The following is a 27,238-nucleotide window of genomic DNA, read 5'->3' as shown; positions in this document are numbered from 1 at the left end:
AGAAAATTATAGAATAATGAACAAATTTCTAATGAATTGAAAAAATTCTTTGCACTGTTAATATAGATATTTTTTGACACACAAACTACTTGACTTGATAAAGGGAGATTTTACTTGATACAACTGAAATTTAGATCTTTTTAAAGACTTTTATGTCTTTAAAACACATGTATTTCAAAAATTGCTTGAATACAGTTTCTAGGTTAGGTTAGGTTAAAGTGGCTGTCCATTATGGAATCAGACACACTTAGGCCAGTTTAATGGCCCATTGTGATACCATATGAATCTTGGAGGTTCCTCAATGAAACCAGTTTAAGACCTTTACGAAACTTTAGAGGCTGATTATAATGCTAATATGATTTAAATCGTTTAGATTGTTAAAAAAGAATTCTCCTAGGTAATTTTTCCGTTTTTGAGATAGAACAGGCATGTACAGAGAAGATGAAGAACTGTTTCCTCCTCATCCTCGTCTATGTTGTTTCACCTGGTGTTTGTACTGTACCGGTACTGGCGAGTTCATCCGCCTTACAGTTACCTGAAATGCCCTATCCTCCGAGAAAGATCTGAATCTGGAAGTTCTTCTGAATTTATTCTAAATACCTAAGAATTACGGAGTGGCCAATGTTGTTGTTAATCCACTGCGAAGAAGCGAAGGCGAATAGTAGAGCTTGCAGCTATTTGTTTGCTAAATGTATCAAGAGGTAGTAGGTAGAGTAAGGAGTTCAGATGGGGTCATGCGAACGATCCGCTTATACATAGGCTAGCTGAACGTTGGACTTTATTTAATTTGTCGCGGTTTATAGCTTTCTGTAAAGCTGGCGACCATGGTGCCACATCGTACATTAAAATCGGTCTAATTACCGATGTGTACAGCCAATGAGTGATTCTGGGTTGAAAGCCCCATTTATTGCCAATAGCTTTTTTGCAAGAGAGCTACAGTAGCTCTTTTGAATCTTTCCTGTACATTGCGTTCCCAATTTAGGTTTGTATCTAAAATTAGACCCAGGGATCTAGCCTTGTCTAAGAACTTTACTTAAATAAAGAAGAACTTTAATTGGATTCCTTTAATATAGGGAGGTTGACAAATGGAATTTTGTATCTCCTCGAAAATAAGACTAAATCGGTTTTGTGTTAACACGTCCGCACCGATCAGCCCAAAGTATTAGTCTGTCTAAGGCATTTTGTAAGAGTTCTTTTAAGGTGTTAAGATGCACATCCAGACTAGCTGGGATTTGAGTCACCACTAGGGTCCAGAGAGAGAGACTAATTATAGGTACAAAACCGAGTGTCGTTTATAAGTTTATTTTTTCTTAAATTTTGATGTCGAGTAATTTTTCACGCCTAAATTTAATAAAGAAAATAAGTATTAAAAATATGATTTATTTTATTTATAAGAAATAGATATTTATAAACATTATACATTTTACTTATATAATTATATGCATGTGTTCCTAAATTTTATTAACTTTTACAAACATATTTGTAATTGTGTTTTTTTTTTGTTTATATACATTCAATATAATAATACAATTTAATCTATCACAGATACATAACCAATATATGTACATTCATATTTTAATAAATAAATTTATGCATAGGTTATGTCTTACCAACAAAATATCCAGTATCTTTTTTGTAAGACTCAAAACATTCTTTCCAATTGCTGCTAGTTGGAAATAAAAAATAAATTAAAATGTAATTGATTTAAATTTGTTTTAAATTATTTATTTTTTTGGATTTACCTCTTTTGTGTGACTATGAGAGTTCAAATCCAGTATTACTGCATACTGCATAACGTAATTTGTCTCTAAGTGTTGATTTCTTTTGATAGTTTGGTAATTTTAGCAAATTAAAACATGTCGAAGAAGTTGGGAGTCGGTTGAGTGGATCCTTTTTGCGAATCGTAAAGAATCCACGAATAACACTTCCAATAGTATCACCAGTGTCTTCATCGTCACCTACTTCAACGCAGCGTATTGAAAATGGTGGTTCCAGATGTGCAAAGCCCAGCAAAGGTGGTTTCGAACAACTTGTTACGAACTTGAATAGAAAGAACAACAATACAAGTTTTCTTTTTAATACAGTTATAATACTTTTGAACTGAAATTAATATTAAAACAACAATTTTCCTTTTTGCTTTGTGTTTGTATGATATGCTAAATAACTCAAGGCCAATAAACAATAAGGAAGTGTAGTTATGAAGATAAAAGAAGTATGATAAATGGGCTACGAGGTTATTGTTTAAAATGAAAAACCATGGTTTTTCGAAAAGGAACAGGCCCTTGGCTACAAATGAGAAATGGGTTTTTGGGGAGGACACCATTAACACAGTAATAGAATAGCAACACTTATTATTCACTATTGCGAGCAACCTTAATATTTAATGACACCTTTTAAAAAAACTATCTGCTTCGAAGAATGCGATTTTGACTGTTTGGAACAATTTCTATGAAATAACTCTCATTTATGATAAGAAATCTTATTTAGCTCAAAACATCGAGTATTTCTCGCAACATCCAAAGCAATAATGTTATATGCTGCAGAATCCTGTGGCTGGCGTTAATTTGAATTTGCCGAAAAAACTCCTGAGGTACTTCTTAAAACCTCAATTTCGGCTGCCAAACACAACTCTAAATTACAGGCTCCTTACTGAAACTTATAAACTTCGTTTTAACCTTACTTTGAAAACCTAGCAGAATGGAAACCATTTTTAAACAACCTTCTTGAAAGGCTGGATTATAAGCTTAGAAATGATTATGTAGACAATGCAAAGAACTCACTCTTTAGAGAGACAAATTAAAATCTTCTGTATGATCTAGGCGAAATAAATTACTTTAAAGGAGGTTTCGAAATAGAGACACTATCTATTATTTTCTGAGCAAGAGGAGAACTAAATGAATAAATTAGGTGGCGCAACAGTGCGCTAAGAACTAGGGCCTAGTGACTTACAACGCTCAACCATCCCTGTGGCGATGCAATGACAAATTTTTCAAAAAAATTTGTTGGAGAAAAACGAAAGAACATCAATCTGGAACGGAAGTGATTGTCAAAGATATCTTAAACTCAATTTACATAACAATTTAAAAGTTGTAAATTTTTTAAGCTTGTCTATGATCTAGCAAGTATATAAAAATAACAAATCAGAAGTAATGTATGTGATTGGAAACTTTAACGCTAAGCTTGGAAAGAGACAAAATGAAGAAGAAAAGAAAACAATAGGACCCTACGGATATGGAGAAAGAAACGAAAGAGGAGAAAGTGTAATACGATGGATCGAAGAGATGAATTTGAAATTTGGTAACTCGTTTTTCAAGAAAAAGGACAACAAAAAATGGACGTGGATATCACCGAATGGTAAAATAAAAAATGAAATAGACCTTATTCTGACGAACAAAATTGAGACAGTCAAAGACATAACCGTGATCAACAACGTAAAGTTGGACAGTGACCACAGATTCATAAGACACTGAAAAAGAAACCGACAAGTTCATTTCATCCCCTAAATAATTCCCGACCAAAAATAGTAGATTATAACCAAACATTGACAGCAAAGATAAATAAATTATCAACCTCAAATCGTGACATACAAAACACAGAAAATCATAAAAAAAATCTGCAAAACTATCAATTATGCACACCAAAACATTAAATGATAAATTATACAACAACACAAAAATCTTAATCTCAAGAAGACATACACTATGAACTAATCAACAATTACTTGACCAAGAAAAAACTGAACTAGAAGAATTAAGAAAAACTATCAAACTAGAAATAAGGAAAAATATCAACAAGTTCAACGAAACAATAGCTAGAGATACGATTAGAGAAACAAAATCAATAAGAAGAACAAAATCATCACTTAACAGTCAACAGGAATGGATTATTAGCTTAAAAAGCCAAAATGCAAGCAACATAACAAATAGAAAAGAGTTAGACGAAAATGCTACTAAGTTCTTCGAAAAACTATTCTCCTCGACCAAGCATATAACTGAAGAAGAAAATATTGAAAATATAGATATCAATCTCCTAACAACGCATGTTTAGCACTCCCATGTTTAGCAAAGAAAATATTGAAAGGACCATAGACGATTTGAAAAAGGACAAATGCTCTGAAATGATGGAATCTCTACAGAAATGATAATATACGTGAAAGCATCGCTTTCCGAAATCTTAACATTTATGTTTAACGAAATCATAAGAACTCAGCAAATCCCTAAGCAATGGAGAGAAACAACCATTACACTTATACATAAAAAAGGAAAAAAAGACGATTTGAACAACTATAGAATTAAAGGTAACATTTTGACAAGCTGTTTTCAAAAACAATCTACCGGAACATCAAACAAGATTTTAACAATAAACAAGCTGGATTCAGAGAATGTTTCTCAATAACAGACCACCTACAGACGATGAATCAACTAGAGAAAGTGCAATGAATTTCAACAACTAATATACTTTTTATTCATAGACTTCAGTAAAGCATTTGACAGCGTTGAACACGATATGGACCCAAACGTTATAAGGACTATCAAAAACATATACAGAAACAATGTAGCAAAAATAAAAACAGAGAGTACAGGACGTGAATTTAGAATAACAAGAGGCGTCAGACAAGTAGACCCGCTTTCACCTCTACCATTTAGTGCAGTCTAAGAGGATATTTTTCAAAAGATGAACTGGAAGACAAAATATGGTTTAAGGATATGTGGACAACTTCTAAACAACCTAAGATTTGCGGACGATATACATAGTACTAATATCTACAAAAGCTAAACAAGAAATGACAACAGAACTTACTAGCTTCTGCAAGAACTATCGACTGCAAATTAACTAATCAAATACAAAAGTGATGACAAACCACATCAGAGAAGATATAATTCTGGACCTAAAAAAATAGAATACATAGAGGACTACATATACATGGGACAACTAAAATCTTTTATGGACCAAGAGAAAAAAGAAATCAACAGACGCATCACAAACAGCTGGAAACAATTCTGGAGCCTCAAACAGAATTTAGAACTGGACCAAAGTGCAGAAACCCGAAAATATCTCTTCGATTCCGCTATTTTGCCGATGCTTACAAACCCTGAGCTTGACTACGAAATCTCTTGACCAGCTAAGGATCTGTCAATCCAAAATGGAAAGAAAAATCCTCAGAATAAGACCCAGCGAAAGGATAAGAAATGAAGACATCCGAAACAGTACTCGAATAATTGACGTGATAAATAGAACCAAAAGACAAAAAAAAGGACATATTTCAAGACTAAAGGATCAAAGATGGACAAAGTTGTCAACAAAATGGAGACTGGAAAGCAGAAAACGACCAGGCCGACCGAGCAAGAGATGGAGCGACGATCTTTGCCAAATAAACGAAAATTGGTACAGTGAGGCAAAAAATGGAGGCTTATGGGCCGCTTTGGGGGAGGCTTACGCCAAAAACTAATGAAAAAATAAATAACCAAACTTTTAAATATCAATTATCTTACTTTTCCATTATCAAATTAATAGTTCTATATTTGTAATTTGTATCATTCTATCAAATAATTTGTAAAAATTATAATTAAAAAATTTAAAAATTGTATCCATAGATGTATTTAAATTATGTAAGGCAATAAAAAGCTTATAATAATAATCTGGCTGACGGCCCATGCCTTAATAAATGTATGTTAAATATTTTACACATGTTACAATTTGAAAAGTTTAATAAATCTTTTTAATTGTCTATCCAAAAAAAAAAGATAAAAGTTGAGACAACGAAAGTCAAAATGGTATGGAATTTTGAGTGAAATTGTTTCAGAGTGGCTTTTTGAATTGAAACTCGACCACAAACATGCGAGTCCTCACTGGATTCTCAAGACGACTACAAGCGGTTGGCAATGGCTACATTTCTAGTAAAAGATTACTTCTACAACATGAACAAATTAAATAAATTCTAGATTCGATTAGTGAATGGTTAATATGTACTAGCAGCGAAGAAAAACAACGTTGATAGCTTGAATTTCAGTATTCAAGTTCAATTCGAAGGCGAATTTCATTCGTACAAACCCGTTGACAGTGCGACAAAGGAAGATGAAGCGACTAACGCTCGGCTTAGCTGTCCTCTGTCAAAAAACTAATGATAATGAATTACGTGTTTCAAGCGAAGACCATTAAAGCCAAATTTAAAGAAGAAGAAGTCCTTATCCCACAAATTTCAACTGATCAATTTTAATTCAACCGGATTTAGTCCTCCGTTCGATTTACTCTTACGATGACAATCAATAAATCTCGAGGTCAATTTCAACTACCTATTTATGTTTTATTAATTCTCTAGTTTATTTGTCTTGTTTTTTATAATGCAAAGACTATCAAAAATGTGATACAATAAATTGGAATGACATAGAAACTTTTAAATTGTTTTTAGAAAACATAATATACAACAAAATTATTAAATTATTACCTTCAAAAATAATTTTCTTTCTTCCTCTGTAAAATCTTTAGCTAAAATATCCCATAACCATCCAACCACTCGGTGAGAATCATGAAATCCGCCATAGTATTGAGTGTGTTTACGCAAATCTCTCAAATCTAAGGGCACAGTGTCGCCAGATATTAGCCTCTGGAGTTCAGGAGCTGAAAACAACGACAACCATTCAGGATTTACAATGCTACGGAATCCACGATTGAATGCAGCTGTTTGTTCACGTATTTGAGTATGCATATGAAAGTAGGCCATGTAATGGATGTATATTATTCTGTAATAAACTTTTATTAAATTTCGGAAGCAATACACTAACAAAAATTATTTAGCATAAATATTTGATGTTTAAATAATGTGATTTTGGAAAGTATAACTTACTTATTATGATCAGTAACACCGCGACCCTTTCCACCAGGGTGTAATTCATGCGTCACTATTTTGCCCATTACATCTTGATCAACGGAAAAAGTCAGATTTAAATCCGATACATCTTGTTTGTAATGTTTTATGAAAGTTAAGCTTCTGTAAAGCTCATTATCCAAAGATGGTAATTCATCCATACAAGAATATAGAGCCTGCTGGGTTTGACCAAGCAACTGTGAAAGAAAGAACGATGCGAATGGGACATCCACAACTATTCCCTCATAGACGGCTTTTCCCAGCATTCTTCCTACAAACTCAAATAGCTGCAAATGATTGTCTTGCACAAATGATATCGGAGATGGATAGAGTCGTTCGTCCGATGTTGTTTTAAACAAGTTCAAAGATGGATCAAAAACTCTCTTGATGGTTTCCTCAAGGAATTCCTTGAAAACACCATCCTGATCTATGCCAGCTTCATGAAGACCCTGCTGATTGATGAACCTCACTCGAATTACACCCTTCAAAGCATGTGCCCGTAATGCTGCTAGCTGTCGATATCCATCTTCCACTATACGTTCTCGGTGTATTACAATTAAAGCCGATCTTGGTGATGCACATGCTGATTCGGTAAGACCAAGAACAGCCTTTTCATTTTGTACATATCTACGAAATAGCTTGACGCGATCTTCGTGAGGTATGATGTGCGGCATTTTTTGTAGTAAAATCTGTGCATGTTTTTTTCCTTTTTCCAAATCGGCCAAAAAATGCGAAGGTTTGATGTCTTGTATAAGCCAGTGATTGGGTGTGGCAAAAGGCCTACGACAATCTCTGCGATAGAGACAAAGCAAAAGTGTGTGCAGCGATACAAAAAGCGGTAACGATGTTAAATTTTTCCGATCTGTGTAAGAAATTTACAAATTGAATTAAAATCATACATTTAGAAAACGGCATTTATTATTACCAAGAAGGTTATCCTGGATGATCTTATATAAAAAATTATTTAGGAAATGGGACAATCCAACAAAGTCATTCAACAGAAATGGTTTTTGCTCGGTGTACATTTCATATTCGTCTAGTATTCTATAACGGTAATACAAAAAATATGTTTAAATATTTCTTACGCAATGCATTAGGCTGAAACACAATTATTATTCAATCATGGACGAATCATTATGTCGTCTTGTAAATATATTTTGGAATACTCAACTATGGTAAAAACGGATTATACTCTTTACTTTTCCGGTCTTAGTTAAATTGTTTATTTTGTTTCGGTTTTGACATTGCCAATGAGTGTGAATCTCTTTGAAATTTCAAATGGAATTTATTTTAAATTTTTGCGCATTAATTTTTCTTAGCAAAGTTTTAAATTTGATCTTCAAACAAAAATGTAATTTACAAAATTGTATTGTTTTAGAGAACGAAATTCAAATTTTATTATCCTAACATACATAAGTGTCAATTGGTTTCTTATAATTTAAATGTGTTTTTTTTTTAAATTTACATTTTGAAATGTGTAAAATCATGTTTGTTTGCCCATTCGTTCATTCGTTGTTCGTTTTCATGTGCAAGGCCCTTTACTTTGCTTGGCCAAATGGCATCAACATATGCTAGTAATTGGACGGACTTATGAAAAAAACAGACTTTTGGTCGTGCACCAATGAATTAACGAATATGCGTCGATTTTGGCATTTATTTCACATGAGAGTTGATTTCTTAGGTTAAGTACGCGCGATTATTTTATTCGTTGCGAGTGTGGATAATTTGGAACGCGAATAAAGTTTGACAGTTCGTATGTGTGAACTGTGGATGTTCGCATGTTTTGACTTTTCTTTCACATGGGCTTTTTATATATTCGCAGACAGCGAAAAATAGAGCTACCCTTTTCTCCATGTTTTCCTCAACCATGATCTTTCATACAAATCAAAACAGGAGTGGTATAATTGTGAGGTTATGTTGCGCGCGAACAATTTATTCGTTGAAGTGTGGATGGTATGTGGAACGCGAATAGAGCTTGACAGTTCGTAGCAACCTCAGTGCAATTCGTTACTACCAAATTGATTTTACAAAATTTTCTTATTTTAGAAAACAAAATGCAAATGTTATTACCCTAACATCAGTGCAAATGCTTTTTTATAATTAAAATGTGTTTTTGTCTGAAATTGACTTTTTTAAATGTGTAAAATCACGTTTGTTTGTCCATTCGTTGTTCACTCTGCTATGCAAGGCCCTTAAAGCCTTTTATGAAATCAAATTAATGGAGCGCGAATTTATATGGTCATCCTGCAAAAATTGACGATTTTGGCAGGGAATAAATATATTTAACTAATTTAAATTCCATTAATCACTAAAAAAGACTAATCGTCGCCCGAGAATTGGTTTGTTCCATACGCCACTTTTAGCGGTTTTGAGTTAGGAATGGATTCTATGGTAATTTTGTATGCTCTTTCTAAATCTGTGATCAATCCCGAGATATCCAACATCAATTTTGTTCCATATCCACCAAAATCAACATTTTCTAGAATTGTTTTGTGCCATAAACCATTTTTTCGCGTTTGGGACATTTTTTCCATATAATTTTAGTCAAGTTTTTTGTCAGAATTGTTTTGTTCCACGTGCATATTACGGTGACAAGGGACAGAAAAAATACTAAGAATGTTGAGAATTGGTTTGTCCTACGTGCACTTGTGTTTAAGAAATGCTATGTTTATGGGACAATGATCGCAAACAAAATTTTAGTATTGGTTTGTGACACATCCATTACAATTGTGTAGATATCCCGAGACAATTGTATGAAGTCAGTCAAAGCTTGGCTGCCAAAGTGGAAGATTTAAATAGAAGCAATTTGGATGCAACAAAATGTGTAATAAGCTATGACCTACAAAGAGTATTCAGCTTGCCAAGGGGAAACGCATCCGCATTTTACTATAAGAGGAAGCTTAATATGTTCAATCTAACTGCAACAGTAGTAGTTGCTATCCCTGGCATAAAAAAGATTTACTTATTGCGTAGTTTGGACAGAAGCTCTTAGTAGTCGCTCAGGAAATGACATTGCAAGTACATTAATACAAATTTTGGAAAGGCTTATCGAAGTATACCCCACCTTAAAATCCATCATACTATGAAATGAAGTGATTGATGTGTTCCGCAGAATAGGAACAAAATCAATTGCACCGCAATTAAAATGTTTCTAAACCGAAGTGGTGTTGAGATGATTGTCCAGAGATATTCCGAGCCGGGACATTCCTTAATTCCGGAGGTGGATTGCATTCATTCGGCAATCGATAAGTATTTGAAAAACCTTGAAATCCATAGTCCACTGCACCTAGTCAAGCTTTTAACAAGCATGAACACAGACAAAGTTGAACTTAAAATTATTCAAATGCTTCCTGAAGATTTTAAGGCGTATTCCATTTTGGCTAACAGAATGGACAGAATGGAAAGTACCCTTTTCCAAAGTAAAAATATTGCTTTATGAAAAAAATTTCGATTTTGAAATAAAATTTTAAAACTCGGTGAAAGAAAAAGAGTACAAAACTGTAAGTTTATTTAAGACAGCCACCAAGGGTGCACTACCAACAACGAAAAATTTGCTTTGTTCAAAATTAACACAAAGCTTTAAACCATCGATCTCAAAAGAAAAGAAAAAAGACCTTAAAGACTTGTTACCGTTTTTACCTGAAATTGATAAGCAATATCTTAAAACATTGCTTAATATTTAGAAACTAAAAAAGTGATAGCAGTAGAACTGCTTTTTTATTTTGTTTTTACCAAATTAATGTATTTACAATGTACTATCTTTTTAAGTAATGAATTAATAAGAATATTGTACTGTAAATGAAAACTTTGTTATAGCATTAGATCGCTTTAATTTTTGTCTGTTTTTTTTTGTTTATTTTTAAAGAAAAATATTTATTTTTTATTTAGCTTTTTTAATAAAGATTTTATTGAAAACAAATACATAATCGATTTTCTTTTAAAATTTTAGCATCCAACAACATGCTTTCTTGCCTTTCACAATATATATTGATGAGAATTGGTTTGTGCCATATTCATTTTTGTGTGTTCCACGTGTATGGAAAAAAAATCATTTTCAAAATGTATGAGGTGGGATACTAGCTAAAAAAGTAGACTTTTGTGCTGATTAACGTATGTTGTTAACAGTAAGGCAAAACACTTTGAAAATTGGTAGGTGAAATCTTCATAGGACAAACTTCAATTTAAAAAAATAAAAATAAAATCCTATCGCACAGTTTCGGAGTACTAAGTACGCGAACCTTTAAATGCGTTTTTCTCGAAAAAGTGCCAATGGCGTATGGAACAAACCAATTCTCGGGCGACGTAATGTCGTTATGTGTTAGAAAATACTAAAAAAGTAGATCATGGTATACAATAGGCCACAGATTTATTTTTTATAATAAGCACACACACAAGGGTATATTACTACCCTTATTATGCAGGGGCACAGTGTGAGCTCTAGGAAGAGGAGATGATTTAATAGGAGATATCGGTGCACATTGGTTTTTAATTCCTGAATATTGAAAGACAGAGTGTGGCAAGGTATTCCATATTCGCGTAGTACGGCTAAACAACGAATCTTTGTATTTGTCAGTACTGCAGAAGTTGGACTCGGGGGTATGCTGATGAGCATTCCTAGAAGCCCGAGTATTACGGTTGAACTGTTTAAGGGGAGAAATGCAGCTGGCTATTTAACTAGAGCATAAACCGTTAAAATAACGGTAAAAAAGGGTGAGACAAGAAACCTAACGACGATGTTCAAGCGAAGTAAATGAACTTATGATGATATTATCACCTATTAATTTAAATGCTCTACGTTCAATACTATCCAAGAGGCTTAAGGAAGTTGCAGGAGCACCAGCCCAGAGATGGGAGTTATACTCAAGCTTTGGACGTATATAAGTATTGTAGATAATAGCCAGATCAGAATATTTGAAACATTTCTTGCATCGCCTAAGGAAACCTAAACACCTTGCGGCATTTTTGGCGACATCACATATGTGATCGTTTCACAAGAGGTGGTTGGTGATACACATACCGAGAATATCGAGATGTTAAGTCTCCTCGGTGCAAGTGCCGTCCAACGATACAAGACAACATTGGGTTTTCGAAGCATTAAATTCCACGCGGTTTTTTAATTCCCGTTGTACTATGCTGTTTAAGTTGGAATTTAATGAGCTTATCATATTTTGTCGTTGCAGTTCCACATCCGAAGAAGAGATATGTGAGTCTGAAAACGAATATGAAAAGCTAAGAATACCATCGTCAGCGAAAACAATGTATTGGATTAGAAGTTGCATACAGATCATTAATACAAATGAGAAAGAGTGTTGGAGATAGAACAGAGCCCTGGGGCACCAAAAATGCTGCTAAGTGTTTAGGTTTTCTCCGAAGATGCAAGAAGTTTTGTACCACTTCTGATCTAGGTATAATCTATGAAGCCTATATTCGTCTGAAACTCGAGTACAATTTCCATATCTTGGCAGGAGCTCCTATTACTCACTTGAGTTTCTTGGACAGAATTCAAAAGAGAGTCCTAAAACTGATAGGTGACCGCTGCCTAACTGAAACTTTTGTATCTCTCGAGCACTGACGTAAGGTTTCATGCCTGTCATTATTTTATCGCTACTTTCATAAACAATTCTCAATACCGCTCAATATTTCCCATTCATTGCAATGTGCAGACATTTAAAACCAATGTGCATGGGTATCTCCTTTCTAATCCTATCCTCCGTTCCTAATTGCTCGCACTGTGTTTAATCATTATAAGGGTATTCATATCCCCTTGAGTGCGCGCATAATAAAAAAAAAAGAAGCCCATCTCTAGTAATGTTCTCAAGAACTAATATAATACTGCAACATTTAACTTTATCGTTAACAGACGTGGTTATAACTTATATATCATAATTTATGTTTATCAGATAAAGGTTTTGCCAATTTATTTGAAAATGATTTCGAGCAATTGGGAGCCGCGGTTGGCTCCGCAATTGGGGCCATATATAAACAATAACAATATTCTCTTCTAATGCGTTAATCGTCTAAGCTTATCTGCGTAACCAGGCTATGCTACAGACTCATGACGCAAAATAATGCGCTTTTGTTAGAACCAAAGGTCGTCGATAATACTACCGCCGTTTGTTTTTTTTTTAAGAAATTGTGGCTTTTTCAGGATAAAACGTCGCCGTTTCAACAAATGCTTGTAGATTATGATCCCTCCAAATACGAGAATTTTGCTTATTAACGTATACATTGAACCAAAAAAGAGCTTAATCGCTGAACAAAGGGTTCTTGTGAAAGTTGGAATCGGTGACTATCTTTTTTGGGCCCATTCACCGAACGTACGAAGCTTCGCAAGAACCCAACCATTATTTCAGTATTTAATTTGCACTACTTGAAAACTTTGTTCAGGAATAAGTCTATTTATTATAAAATGACAAACCCAAACCGGGCATAAATCAAGTGACAGCTGTCAAAAAAAAACCAACTCCCAAAAAAGGATTGCCAAATTGAATACCACACGTGCACAAAAAAAACTGTATTTCTGGTGCTTGATCTTTTGGTTGAAAGTGTAACGGTTTCAAATTTCTGATCATCTACTGACTGTTTTTAACTGAATCTGAAGATCTCGCTGATGTAGAGGATATGGTACGCCCTTGGCCTTGATTTACCAGTAAATGGACTGTTATAATATAATAACAGTAAATTGATTTTTATTTCCTATCTAACAATAATGTCGTTGTCAGAGCTGGGCTGTGAATCTTAACGCCCAGTTTCAGACAGGAGATCATTGCTGGCATTGAATGAACGTAATTACTAATCCAATGAGGAGGGATATATCTAAAACAAAGCCACACATTTTCCAAAAGATATAGCCTAATTCCAAGCTCTAAAAAATGCTTTTTTCTATTCACTAGGATCGAGACCTAGTAGAATAGATAGAAAAGGTTATGGGAAACTTATGTCTCGCATGAACCACTTTCGATAAAGTTATTTATTATACAAACTCTTATTTTTGCAAAAGTATGGCAAAATCAATTAAAAACTTGAGTTTTGAGTAATTAATATTCAAACAAATGAATGAAGAAGTCGTAAATTCCCAGTGAACTTTGTAGATTTCTGGAATAATGAGAACCTTAAATTATTGTTATATTCTCACTTACGTAACGTAATGCGTCATGCAATCTGAAAACAACATAAGCATACAAATTTGCGGTTGGGAGCCGGTGGGGTCAGATTTTAAAAGATCAGCATATTCCCGTATTCCACAGTACTGCCCAGCCGATGTTATAAGTTGCCAAAGATCGTAAAGTATTGAGTCATTATAACATATTCCTGTTCAAAAAATATTCATATTATTTATTTATTTAATTTTATCTTTAGTAACATTACCTGATAAAATGTCCAGTTTTAATTGTGATAGTGTTGTTAGGGCAGCAAAGAACATTGAACACACTTTTGATACCATCAAAAACTCAGGCGAGTCCAATTTTCTCCATTGTTTGCCACTTTTGTTCAAATTACCTTTGGTTGAACTTCTTTCTAGGGCCCTGCGCAACAAATTGCTGCTTGAGTTTTGAGGAGGCGGCTGAAATTCGAGTCTTTCGAAATTCTTATTGATTTCTTTGAGAACGTCTCCCAGAAGCAACTTAATACACTTGTGTCCCCACAACATATGGAATTGTTTTTTAAGCAACGGGACATTTTGATTTTGGGCTGTATCTTGGGAAGGTGTATACCAACCCAGAAGATCATGCCATTGAGAAAATACACCTTTTGTACCAACACTTTCTGGTATTTTTTCCAAAATATAAGTTGTTACTTCCTGTAACATAAAATATTATATTTAGGTTAATAGAAAACATATGCAAGCCTTACAGTCATTTGGGGATATGCCAGTAAACGAGCTTCGTCTGTATTTTCGATGTGGAAAAGATTCACAAGATTTCCTAAAAACGCCAATGATTTTGTTCCCTGGAAATTTTGTTTTAAATTACAAATCAATTTTTTTTAGTTTAATTTTCAATTTTTCTAACCGAAGATGTTTTAACAAACTCTTTGTGCCACCCTGAAGTTTCAGACATTTTGAGAGCTCTTTTGAGAATATTCATTGACTGCAGCTGTGCCACACATTGCGGTGCGTTCGTCTCCAAATGCAAGATTAGCGCAGGGATGGACAGAATGTCGGTTAAAAACTTTGATACTAAAAGCTCACTGAAATCTCCATCAATAAGAGGCCGGGTGCATAAAGTGATGATGGCTTTGATTGAAACTGGCTTCAGGGACAACTCTTCCCGCACACATCCTTTAAGCATTATACACTAGCAAAAGAGGGCACATAATTAAATTTGATTATAATAAGAGTTGATTGTGGTTTAACTCATAAATTACCCTCATAGAATGAAAAAAGGAATTCTGAATCAAGTATCCTTGTATATTGCAACATATTTTCTGAAGAGCTGGCTGAATTTTGTCCATATTTTTGTTGTGCATTAAAGCCCATGATCTTGGCGAAGTAAATACAATTAGAGTGTGCAAATACAATGTCAGCGAAATGCTATCGGTGTGGTTTTCTGTAAAAGAAATTGTCGATCGATCTCAATTAGAATCTTATCTGATATTTTTTTTAAACACTCGCTACATACAAATAAAAGAACGTGCAGCTTAAGAACACATCCTTAAACTTTTTAATAAATAAGTAATTAATTAAATAACTAGTTCATGTATTGATTCTTTGTTTATATACATGTTCAAATTTTAAAGAATTTAAACTATGGCATTACCTTTAGCTCAGTCAGCAAATTTATATGAATGTATCGTTTCTTAATAAAATAATAAAAAATTACAACTATGAACATCTTGAGATAGTTAACATTCAAACATCTTCTAAGACTGAGGCGAGGATTTCCTAAAAAGTTAATTCCTCCTTTTTCGAGTCTATAGCATATATAAAGGAAGGATAGGATTTGAAAGGAGATACCGATGCACATTGGTTTTGAATGTCTGCACATTGTAATGATTGGGAAAAGTTGTGTCTGGTAAAGCATTCCACATTCGTGTAGTGCGGCTAAAGAAGGAATCTCTGTATTTAACAGTACGCCCAAATTGGGCTCAAAAGTAAACTGATGGGCATTGTTAAAAGAACGAGTATTACGGTTGAATTGTTTGAGGAGAGGAATGCAACTGGCTAATTCATTAGAGCATTGCTTAGGGAAGTAGCGATAAAGTAATGAGAGACATGAAACCTTACGACACGGTGCTCGAGAGATACAAAAGTTTCAGTAAGACAACGGTCACCTATCATTTTTAGAGCTCTCTTTTGAATTCTGCCCAAGAGAATCAAGTGCGTTATAGGAACACACTGGCCCAAATATGGCAATTGTACTAAAGTTTTGGACGAATATAGGCTTTATAAATTATAGCTAAATCAGAAGGAATAAAAAACTTCTTGCACTGTCAGAGAAAGCCTAAACACTGATAATGGTTCAGTCTCGTCGATACACGTACCACTCATGGATAGTGGCATTGAGGGAGCGTTACCCTTTTGCGGCAGTACATTCAGCATATTCGTTTTCGAAGCAATAATTTCTACACGGTTTTTGATTCCCCATTATACAAATGCTGTCAAGATCAGAATTTAATAAGCTTATCATACGTTGCCGTTGGTAGACCACATACGAAGAACAAGGATGAGAATCTAAAAACGAATATGAAAAGCTGAGGGTACTGTCATCAGCGAAACAATTTAGTGGGTTATTAGTTTCAGACAAAAGATCATTAATAAAAATAAGGAAGAGCGTCGGAGATAAAACGGAGCCCTGGGGCACACCAGCGTTTATTTTGATAAAAGAGCTTGGTGCCAAACTTTATCAAATGCCTTTGAAATATCGAGTGCAATAATCATACTTTCTCCAAGACGATGTAAAGATTTGTTCTACTGCTCGGTAAAATAAACCATGAGATCAGCGGATTTGTGAATATCGAAAAACGAGCGTAGAAATCGACGAAGACGTAGTGCTACGCACATTTCTTACAAATAACCAGGCATTTTTACTACTATTGGGACATTAAAGTTTTTTTGCGGTCATTTCTGGCCATGCAAAAATTTAATGTGTCGTATATGTCCGTTACAGGTTTTTCTAGCTTGTTTGAACTTATCCCGGTTTTCCTCAGTTGGGTTGGCTTTGTAATTCCGGAAACGTACATTTTTGATCCTAATAACCTACATATTTACAGCTCGAATCAAACTATGAGTTTTCTTTGGGTTTGATAAAATTCCCATTCCACAAAGAATTAAATTTGTTACCATATCTGCAGCATAGTGACCAGTTAAAGAAGAATGCATTGAGACCGTCCCAGTTGGCTTTTTCATATTGCCAAACGGTTCTCGTTTTTTTTGGAATGAGAAACTTGCAGATATGACGCAATGGTCTGATGTCCTAAAGGCGATAATATACTGATAGTACGTTTATTAGGATCAGAGGTAGGAAACAAATCTAGAGTGTTGTTGGCGGATTGACCTGCAACGCCAGGAGTTTTTTTTTTTTTTTTTTTTTTTGATTTATTTATTATTTTAAAAACTCTTAACAATAACATTTTTTACTTAAATCATACTTAATTTTAAGCAATATTATACAGTATTATCTTTTAATAGAGGTTTTAATAAAAATTTAAATTTATTTAAGTTTTGCTCAGTCTTTAAGTTACTAGGAAGGCTATTAAAAAGTTGAATGCCTTTATATAGTAGGTTGTTTTGTGTTGCTGCTCTTCTATACAATGGAAGTCTGAAATCACCAGTATTCCTCAGATTGTAAAATGAATTTGTTATATAGTTCACGTTCCGTTGTAAATATGCAGGATACATTTCATTTTTGATTTTAAAAATCATCACAAGCGCATTAAATTTTAGTCTTTGTTCAATATTTAACCATCCGAGGACAGTAAGCATATCATTAATTGGTGTTCTATAATCGCACTTAAGCACTGTTCTCATTGCTCGATTTTGTAATACTTGAAATTTTCTTATATTTTCACTATTTGACATGAATATAATCGAAGAACAGTAATCAAAGTATGGAAGAATCAATGTATTATAGATTGTCACAGCACAATTTAGAGGAATATACCTCCGGATTCTTTTGAAAAAGCCGATTTTTTTTGAGATTTTAGCGCACTGATTATAAACATGTTGATTAAATTTGAGTTTATTGTCGATGTTAGTTAGGTGGTTTAACTCAGCAAAAATATCGATAAACCTTCCTTCGGATGTTATATGACCAGTATAGCGCAGCCACGAAGAATTGTAAACATTGAAATGGCCCGTAATAACCATCTCACTGTGCGGAAGATGGGATACAATTCTCTGGATAGAGTCGGACAGCGCATCGGATCCGTTTGAAGTCGAATTACTATCCAAACTTGGGCTGCGATAAATGAAACAAGTATGAATGATGCGCCTTTGAACAGTAAATTTGAACCATATATAATTAAAATTTCTATTAATACATTAGTCATACTGTGGCAGAAGCTGGTAGGCTACATCATTACGGACTTAAACGACTAGTTCATGGTGAGAAAATAATAATGGCACTAAAGCAATATGGACGTATACAGAACAAAGCTTTTCTCTTAGCCCCCGAATGTTGCTATATTCGACAAAAAACTTAACAGCCATCACAATACACAAAAATGCAAAAAAAAAATCAAAGCAAGACAGTTATCTACGCAGAAAATTTATTTTGATTACTTAAAGACTCCACATTTGGAATTATCTATTAGTGTTATGCCTTAATGGTAATCACACTGATCCGCTCCTGTACATCAACAAAAATTTAACCGCAATTTATCTTGCATTACTTACAGTCTTTTGCTACACTGCATGATTTAGCAGACAGTGCGCGCAGCAGCTGTGCAAGTAGCTGTGAGGGAAGTAAGAATGGGGAGAGCGGGGAGCACATTGGGAACTTGCTGTGTTGTTTCTATTTTTAATTAAATGGGTACACAATTGCTATTTTTTGTTCATTTGGCCGCATTTAAAGGTTGCCTAAAACGCTTTTTTTTAACTTCGGGAAACCATTTAAAATTCATCGCCTTAGACTTACCTGAGTTCGAATATGTCCGTGACAGACGTTTAAGCAAATCTTTGGATGACTGACGTAGGCCAGTAAAATATATCTCAATCGAAATATATTTTCGCTACCCGAATCTATATATATAAAAATCAATGCCACTTTTCGTTGTAATTTTATAACTCAACAATGCCTTCACCGATTTGGATAATTTTTTTGAATTATTCGTGGAAGTCTAGAGAAGGTTTGTACGTAGAGAAAATTAAAAAAAAGCTTCAAAAATCAACATCTTTCTATATTCCCATATTCAAACATTTTGTCCTTAAAGAAATCCCGATTTGTTGATTACCTTGAAAATGTAGAACGAAGCTGTAACAATAATTTAAGATATGAGTTTAACGATTGTAAGGCGTTAGAACAATTGGGTATGACCGCACCAAGTCGTAAGATACATGATTTTTTTTACTGTGAATTGCAACGTGATTTACGTTTATTTGTACAATCGGATTTAACTAAATTAAATATTCAACAAAAACATGTGTATGACACAATCATGCAAGGCATTTCCAATAATACATATATATTTATATATTTCTTGGATGCATCTGGTGGTACAGGCAAAACTTTCGTTGTATCATTGATTTTAGCGACTATTCGATCGGAATAGAAAATTGCATTGTCACTTGCATCTTAGGGAATTGCTGTAACATTATGGTCGGACCGCACACTCTGTATTAAAATTGCCATTGAAAACGCGTGATTGAAACTCCAACTTGCAATATTTCGACAAATTCTGCTATGGCAAAAGTTCTGCGATTAACGTCAATTCCTACTAATGAAATAAACGCCTGTTTGAAGTCATCAGTTCTTTGGAGATATGTACAAAAATTGACACTTAACATTAATATGCGTATTCACTTACATTATGCTGCACTGCCCATGAGTTATCAAAACAATTTTTAGAAATTGGTGATATCAAAATACCAATCGCCAGTACCAACGGATTGATCACTTTACCGAACAATTTTTGTACAATTGCGCAATCTATAGATGAGTTGGTTGAATGTGTTTATCCGAATTTTCTTCAGAATTACAGAAATCATGATTGTTTTAGAGAACGCACCAGTTTAGTACCGAAAAACAATCATATCAATGCCATTAATTTTCAAATTCAATCGAAACTGCCAAGTGCAGTCACGACATATAAATCAATTGACAGTGTTATGAATCAAGATGAACCAATGAATTATCCAATTGAATTTTTAAATTCATTGGAACCGCCTGGTATACCACCACATTGCTTGAATCTGAAAACTGGTTCTTTGATTATATTATTACGAAATATAATTCCACCAAAACTGTGTAATGGCACCAGATTGGCAGTGGAAAAGATATTGCCAAATTTGATTGAACCTACAATCCTAACTGGTAAATTAAAAGGAGAAGTGTGTTTAATACCGAGTATCTTTATGATTCCAACTGATATGCCATTTGAATTCAAAAGATTACAATATCCTGTGCCTTTATCATTTGCGATGTTCATAAATAAGGCCCAAGGGCAAACACTTCACGTTTGTGGTGTCAATTTGGAGGAATCATGATTTTCACATGGCCAACTTTATGTTGCCTTTTTCAGAGTCGGTACCCTCAACTGTTTATGTATTCATGCTCAAAATGAACAAAAAAACTAAAAATATTGTTTATCCAACTGTTTCACTTCTAAATATGATTTTAACATTTTCAAATCCCATCTGAAAGATGTCCTCTACTTTTAATTAATGTTGAAAACTGATAACAAGAACTAAAAGTTAAGTTAAATTATAGCTTGTATTAAGCTGAATAAATAAATGAATGTGTAACTGACAGACGTGCAAATTCAACAAACTGCTCACTATCGCGATTTGAGTCTCGAAACCTGATTTTTATGTTATCATTTAATATGTAGAGGTATTGTTTTGAAATCTATACGAATACATAGAGTTTGTGCTTCCGAAAATAACATTCCAACTTTCAGGCGTCGAATTTTAGCGAAACTTTACAACTTTTGATGCACTTTTTATGAGAAAATCGGCTGCTACGTGCCGGCAGACGAACGTTTTTGTTATCTCCTTTACTAAGACTACCTACAACTTTAATATCTTTTCACGCCAAAAAATAGGCCTTAGCTCTTAGACTATGAAGTTATGATTTGTAGCTAACCAATTTTGCAGGATATGATCATGAAACAACCTTTTGTTGCTCAATCTGGGGTTCCCCAGGGAAGTCATCTTTTCGCTTTTTTTTTGTTCATCCTGTCTATTAACGATGTTTTGTCATGCCTACGCCCAAGTAAAGTTCTCATTTTTAATGACGACATGAAGATTTTTAAAACAATGAAGTCCACCCATGATCGTATTCTTTTACAAACCGAAATTAATAGTTTCACATTTTGGTGTGGGAAAAATAGCCTTGCCCTCAACCTTTTAAAATGCCATACGATAACTTTTACCAAAAAACGAATCGGTAGCGTTTTTGAATATTGTATATGACAGAAATTTGATTTCTGTTCCAACTTAGAAATTACACATCACATTAATTTTACTGTCAATAATGCAAGTTCTATGCTTGGTTTTATAAAACGCTGGGCAAAGGAGTTCAATGATCCCTATGTTACTCTTTCTTTGTACAGTTGCCATGTTCGTCCTCATCTTGAATATGCATCGCAGGTGTGGACTCCCTATTATTATAGAAAACGTATTGAAACAATTCAACATAATTTCATTCGCTTTGCTCTAAATGGTCTTTCTTGGGATAATCCTTATAATCTGCCTCCCTATGATCATCGTATTCTACTTCTTTAAATGCAATCTCTCCATGAAAGGCGTGTTAATAATGACTTAGTATTTTTTCATCAACTCATTAATGGTGAAATTGATGCACCTTATTTGCAATCTTGTGTACATTTGAATTACCGAGGTGGAACTTATCACCTGCGTGCATTTGATTTTATACATATTGACTTCCACAGAACTAATAATGGGAAGAATGAAGCTTTAAGTCGTAAGGTGGGATCCCTCCCCAAGAAATCTAAAGGTTACTCAGTTTTTAATTTTTTGTACTATAATATTTCTAAGAACCTTACAATAGAGATATGTCTTTGTGTTTTTTCTAGTGATTTCTAGTCAGTCTCGTTATTGGTACCTTTGCAGCAACTACTTCATAGATAATGATGAAGGATGAGGTTCTTACCATCGGTGTACATCCACCTCACGATATTTAGGTTTCAACCACAACTTTGTTATTTACAAGTCGTTTGTATAACATTAATCCTCTAGTAGCTTTCCCGACAGTTTTCTCTATACACTTTTGTTTTATAGAACTTATTCAAAACTAGATGTATACATCTCAACTCAATTTTGAACTTTCGTCAGTAATCTCTTTTCTTATTTTAATTTTAAATACAGCGTCTTTTTCTCACGCAAGCTTTGCAAGCCTCTATTAATTAAGAACAAAGTACGCTAACCAACATTTTAGTTTGGTTTGTATATATTAAATTTATGTAGCTCTGTTTTGCCAAACAAACAAATTTACCTGGTTTTAAAGTCTCCATAACCAGGCAGCAAAAGTTCAATAACTTTTTTATGTGCGCAATCCATTGCAAGCTGAAACAAGTAATAAACAAAATGTCATCGTCCGTCCAATCAACGATAAAAAAACAAAATTTATATTTTTACCTGAGGCTCTTCTGCAGACACAAACTGGCGTAATTTGTTTTCAACGATTCGGATTCAACAGATTTGTTGACATACCTACAGAGCCGTTCGAACCTCTCCCGTTGACCTAAATCGTTTGGCTGGAACAATGTAAGGAAACAACTTGCCACAGTGTAAACCTCCGTACAAGGACTTAATTCTTGTCCGCAATCGTCCGATTGAAAATTCGTCACAATCCTGTCGAAGTCGTCTCTATACGCATATGAGGAACAAAGAAGCAAAAACCAATGTCTCTTTATGTAATAAATGTTCTTATTAGGTCATCAGAGATTATCCTTACAATATTTTCTGTTTATATTTCTTGCGAGCCAAGAATCCCTTGACACAGGACTGAATACAAATTGCGGCATTATCCCTTTTCTTTTCCAATGCTCTTTCTTCTCGGGCAAATTTAGTTTGCTCAAGAAATGAATCCTTTTGGGATTCAGCCAAGCCAAACATCGTGATTGTAGCCAAAAGACAATAATATTGTTGATGTTGTCGTATTAATTTTCGAATATTTTATTTCTCAATTTTCATTTTTAGTCCACAACATCAATTTAATCTAACATTTTTACTTATTTCTTGTTACCACTTGTAAAAATTATGAAGAAATAAAAAACAAAAAACAAAAATGTACACATTGGGTGTGACATATTGGATTACGATACTACATACCAAAAGGTGGCGCTGTTACGTGTACTAAATTTTTCTTGGAAAAACAACTGGGCTACACGAGCAAACTCCTTAAAGCTGCCCATAGAAATCAAACTTTTTTGCACACCGGCTTTCTGATACCCAGTACCCAGATTTCAATCGGCCACACACGGCACACCAAATAGTACACTCATTAGTTGTGAAAGAGATCTCAAAGAAGCTTGTAGCTTTTATTTAAACAAAGATTCGGATGCAGCTGAGTAGGAAATGTGCGAGCGCATCCCAATACTCATCACATCGATCGAGGCAATGAGTAATGACACAGAATATCTATCAAGAACTTTTGATTTTACTGCTCCAGACCATACACAGCACATATTTCTGCACACCTATTAGAAGTGTGGTGGCCATTTAATGGCTGTATATATTTTATTCATCTAAAGCTAGCCATACATGGCAGAGCCAATGGATAACAGCAGATTTAAAATTGACCGTGTGTGGGTAAACTGAGATGATTCGGTTTGCCTCCTTCGATCCTCCTTGATTTATATTTTCAACGAGTCAAAAACCAACGATCTGAATCCAACGATACAAGCAGTTCTATCTGTTTACAACAACTATCTTAGTCCACCTCATACAACTTTTTTGAAATTGGGGTTACATTTTCTTTTTCGGCCATGTTTTTCTGCTTACAATTTTCGTAATTTGAAGATATTTTTCACAAAAAATGTCTGGAAGTGTTTAATTTATTTCATAGAAATCGTTCTCTATGTTAATTATTATCCAGATGCACGTATACCCTTTGAGTGATGCTAGGTGCTTAGGACTGTAATGCCAGAGGTCTTGGGTTCAAACCCTGCCTGTGCCATCTAAAGTTTTTTTTCACGTTTACTACTTCTTGCAAGAAATTGACGAGTCCTTCAAGAGTAATTCTTGTGATGAAAAAAGTTTTCTGAAATTAGTCGTTCGGATTCGGCTAAAAATATAGGTCATCTACATCCCTGACAACATAACTAGCACACATAAATGGTTGCGAGTTGCAAGTCACTAGGCCCTAGTTCTTAATGGACTGTTGCCCCATCGAATTTATTTATTTATCTTATACCCAGATCCATTTACATTTGTTGTGCTGTAACTAAATAATATAAAAATAATCAATATGTCAAAGTGGCTGCGGCTCAGTTGTGTATGCCGGGCAATTTTGGACGAAGTCCAATTGGGTCGGGTCCAAACGGCTAGCAACCAATTGGCTCCGTCGTTTGTATCCTGCTTAAGGGAGATTTTTGGCGAAAACTAAAATTGATTAGCAGTCGATTTTTAGTACATCAATAAAGTAAAGGTAAAGAAACCCACCTCTGTCTATCAACTCCTACTCTCACCTCCTCTCGGTGAACATCGGGTGCCTAATACCTCAACTGGAGATTGGGTTCCAACCCCAGTGGAAAGTTGTTGGGGGCAGCAAACGAGAGAGGGGGGAGAGGTGTTTCCACTAAGGCAGCGGACGACTTCCCGAGATGGAATCAACTGTGGCGTCTACAGTTCCAGTAAAGTTCAACTACTTAGTGAACTAGGGCTTCTTCGACATATTTGAAGCCCAGGCCTGTAAGGAGCGGTTTATCCGGCTCCCCTTCCTTGGAGTTATACTAAAGATCTGGCCCTCCAGGTTGGGGGTTGTGCGTCGGGGTGACTTGCTGGCCACGTAAGAAATACCTTTAGTTGCGAAGCACCAACAAGCCTCGGATACGGGCGGATTTACTGTTGACAACCCACGCAAACAAAATAAGGACAACGAACAACGAACCAATATGCGCGCATGCCCCGATAGAGAAGAAAGATGAAGACACCAAAGACATATTCTTCGAGCTCTTGGACAAGACATATGAGCAGTGCCCTGGCTATGACATTAAAATTGTCTTAGGAGATTTTAATGCCAAGCTAGGAAGAGAAGACATCTTTGGTGGGATAATCGGGAGATACAGCTTGCACGACACTACCTCCGACAACGGATTCAGGCTGGTCGATTTCGCTGCGGGCGAGACGTTCTAGTAGCTTGTACGCAGTTCACGCATCTCAATATCCACAAAGGGACATGGAAATCTCCTGATCAATCAACCATCACATTGACCACATTGCGATCGACGCACGACACTTCTCCAGTATCCAGAATATCCGAACATTCCGAGAAGCCAACATTGACGGCTACGGATATCCCGATCCAAGCCAAAACAAGGAAGTACTGTGAGAAGATTCGACGTTAGACGGCTACAATCGCAAGAGACTGCCATGTCCTTTATCGATCGAGTCTCTAATAACCTCTTAAGGAGTCCTATGCTTCCTGCATTAAGCAATGAAAACCAGTGGCAACATTGCCCTGCAGCCATCAGAGATACCGCCCCTGAAGTGCTAGGTTTCATACGGCCACCACAGCGAAACCCCTGGTTTGACGACGAATGCCGGCGAGCGCACGCAGCGAAACAAGAGGCATACAAAACGGCGCTGCACAAAAGGACTAGAGCTGCTCGCGAGTTCTACGAGCAGAAGAGGAGAGAGGAACACCGGCTTCCTAGATGGAAAAAAAGCATGGAGATAGAGGGAAGTCACAACAGGAATGAGGTTCGTAAATTTTACCAAAAGGTTAAAAAAACCTCCCAAGGGTACCAGCCACGAACCGAAGCCTGTAAAGACGATCAGGGGAACATCGTATTAGAACCGCAGTCGATGCTGAGAATATGGAAAGATCACTTCTCCAAATTATATAACGGCGATGACGAACCGCATTCCGCTGTAAGGGAGATAGAACCACTCAACCTCGGCGACGCAGACCAACAATTCCGCCTACCCGACCTTGACGAAGTGAAGATAGCTATATCTAAACTTAAGTCAAACAAAGCTGCTGGAGCTGAAGGCATCGCTGCCGAACTATTCAAAGCAGCAGGCGATGACTTGGTACGGAGCATGCACCAACTAATCTGCAGAATATGTTCGGAAGAAAGCATGCCCGATGAGTGGAATCTCAGCATAGTGTGCCCGATACATAAGAAAGGAGACCCTACAGAGGCATCAGTCTCCTTAACATTGCGTATAAGATCTTCTCTGCCGTATTATGTGAACGTCTGAAGCCATTCGTCAACAACCTGATTGGTCCTTATCAGTGTGGCTTCAGACCAGGAAAGTCCACCATTGACAAAATATTCACACTACGGCAGATCTTGGAAAAACCCATGAGCTTCAAATCGATACCCACCATCTCTTTATCGATTTTAAAGCCGCGTATGACAGCATCTATAGGGAAGAGCTCTACCAATCAATGTCTAGTTTTGGCATCCTTGTCAAACTTATCCGTTTGTGCAGAATGACGATGGAGAATTTACGCTGCTCCATAAAGGTTGAAAACAACTTAACCAACTTTACAGAACCTTTCCATGTCTGCTGCTCTATCAAGATCTCAACGATGCATTTGATGTCAAAAAAGGTTTCAGACAAGGCAAGAAATGGCAAAACTCAACCGTCAACACTAGAGGCACAATCTTCCAAAGGTCCATCCAATTACTCGGATACGCAGATGATATTGACATAATTGGAAGATCAAAGCGTGATGTCAGTGGAGCGTTTTTGAGCATTGCGACGGAAGCGAAGAAGATGGGTTTAGTGGTCAATGAGGGCAAGACCAAGACCAAGACGACGTCTTGGACAAAAAGTCACCATGGACAGCTATAACTTTGAGGTAGTTAAGGACTTTGTCTACCTAGGCACAGCTATTAATGCAGACAACGATACCAGCGCTGAAATCAAACGAAGAATAACTCTTGCAAATCGCTGCTTCTTTGGACTTAGAAGGCAATTGAGAAGTAAAGTCCTCTCTCGAGCATGTAAAATCACCATCTATAAGACACTCATCGTCCCGGTTCTCATTTATGGCGCTGAGGCCTGGACCCTGTCAA

General features: G+C 35.5%; 1 protein-coding gene across 1 annotated transcript; it reads right to left on the bottom strand.

The window, feature by feature from the left end:
* Positions 1–1,364: 1,364 nt before the first annotated feature.
* Positions 1,365–23,264, bottom strand: LOC129946106 (ubiquitin-protein ligase E3B). Its single transcript, XM_056056147.1, has 13 exons — positions 22,942–23,264; positions 22,623–22,853; positions 22,480–22,550; positions 15,233–15,414; positions 14,878–15,162; positions 14,720–14,815; positions 14,234–14,666; positions 14,005–14,176; positions 7,791–7,909; positions 6,845–7,727; positions 6,446–6,740; positions 1,743–2,040; positions 1,365–1,663 (listed from the first exon to the last, which is right to left on the bottom strand). The coding sequence occupies exons 1-12, from the start codon at positions 23,100–23,102 to the stop codon at positions 1,756–1,758; spliced, it is 3,213 nt and encodes a 1,070-aa protein (XP_055912122.1). The 5' UTR covers positions 23,103–23,264; the 3' UTR covers positions 1,365–1,663; positions 1,743–1,755.
* Positions 23,265–27,238: the final 3,974 nt, after the last annotated feature.

This window comes from Eupeodes corollae, chromosome 2 (assembly GCF_945859685.1).
Source record: "Eupeodes corollae chromosome 2, idEupCoro1.1, whole genome shotgun sequence".
Taxonomy (NCBI): domain Eukaryota; kingdom Metazoa; phylum Arthropoda; class Insecta; order Diptera; family Syrphidae; genus Eupeodes; species Eupeodes corollae.
This window is presented reverse-complemented; position numbering and strand designations above follow the sequence as displayed.

What these genes read in the sequence shown, in the direction of transcription:
- LOC129946106 (XM_056056147.1), bottom strand. Translation starts at nt 23,102, where the DNA reads ATGTTTGGCTTGGCTGAATCCCAAAAGGATTCATTTCTTGAGCAAACT. An exon ending in AGTTTGTTAAAACATCTTCG is followed by an intron (nt 14,816 to 14,877) that starts GTTAGAAAAATT and finishes CAAAATTTCCAG; the next exon opens with GGAACAAAATCATTGGCGTT. An exon ending in TGCATGACGCATTACGTTAC is followed by an intron (nt 7,910 to 14,004) that starts GTAAGTGAGAAT and finishes TTACCGTTATAG; the next exon opens with AATACTAGACGAATATGAAA.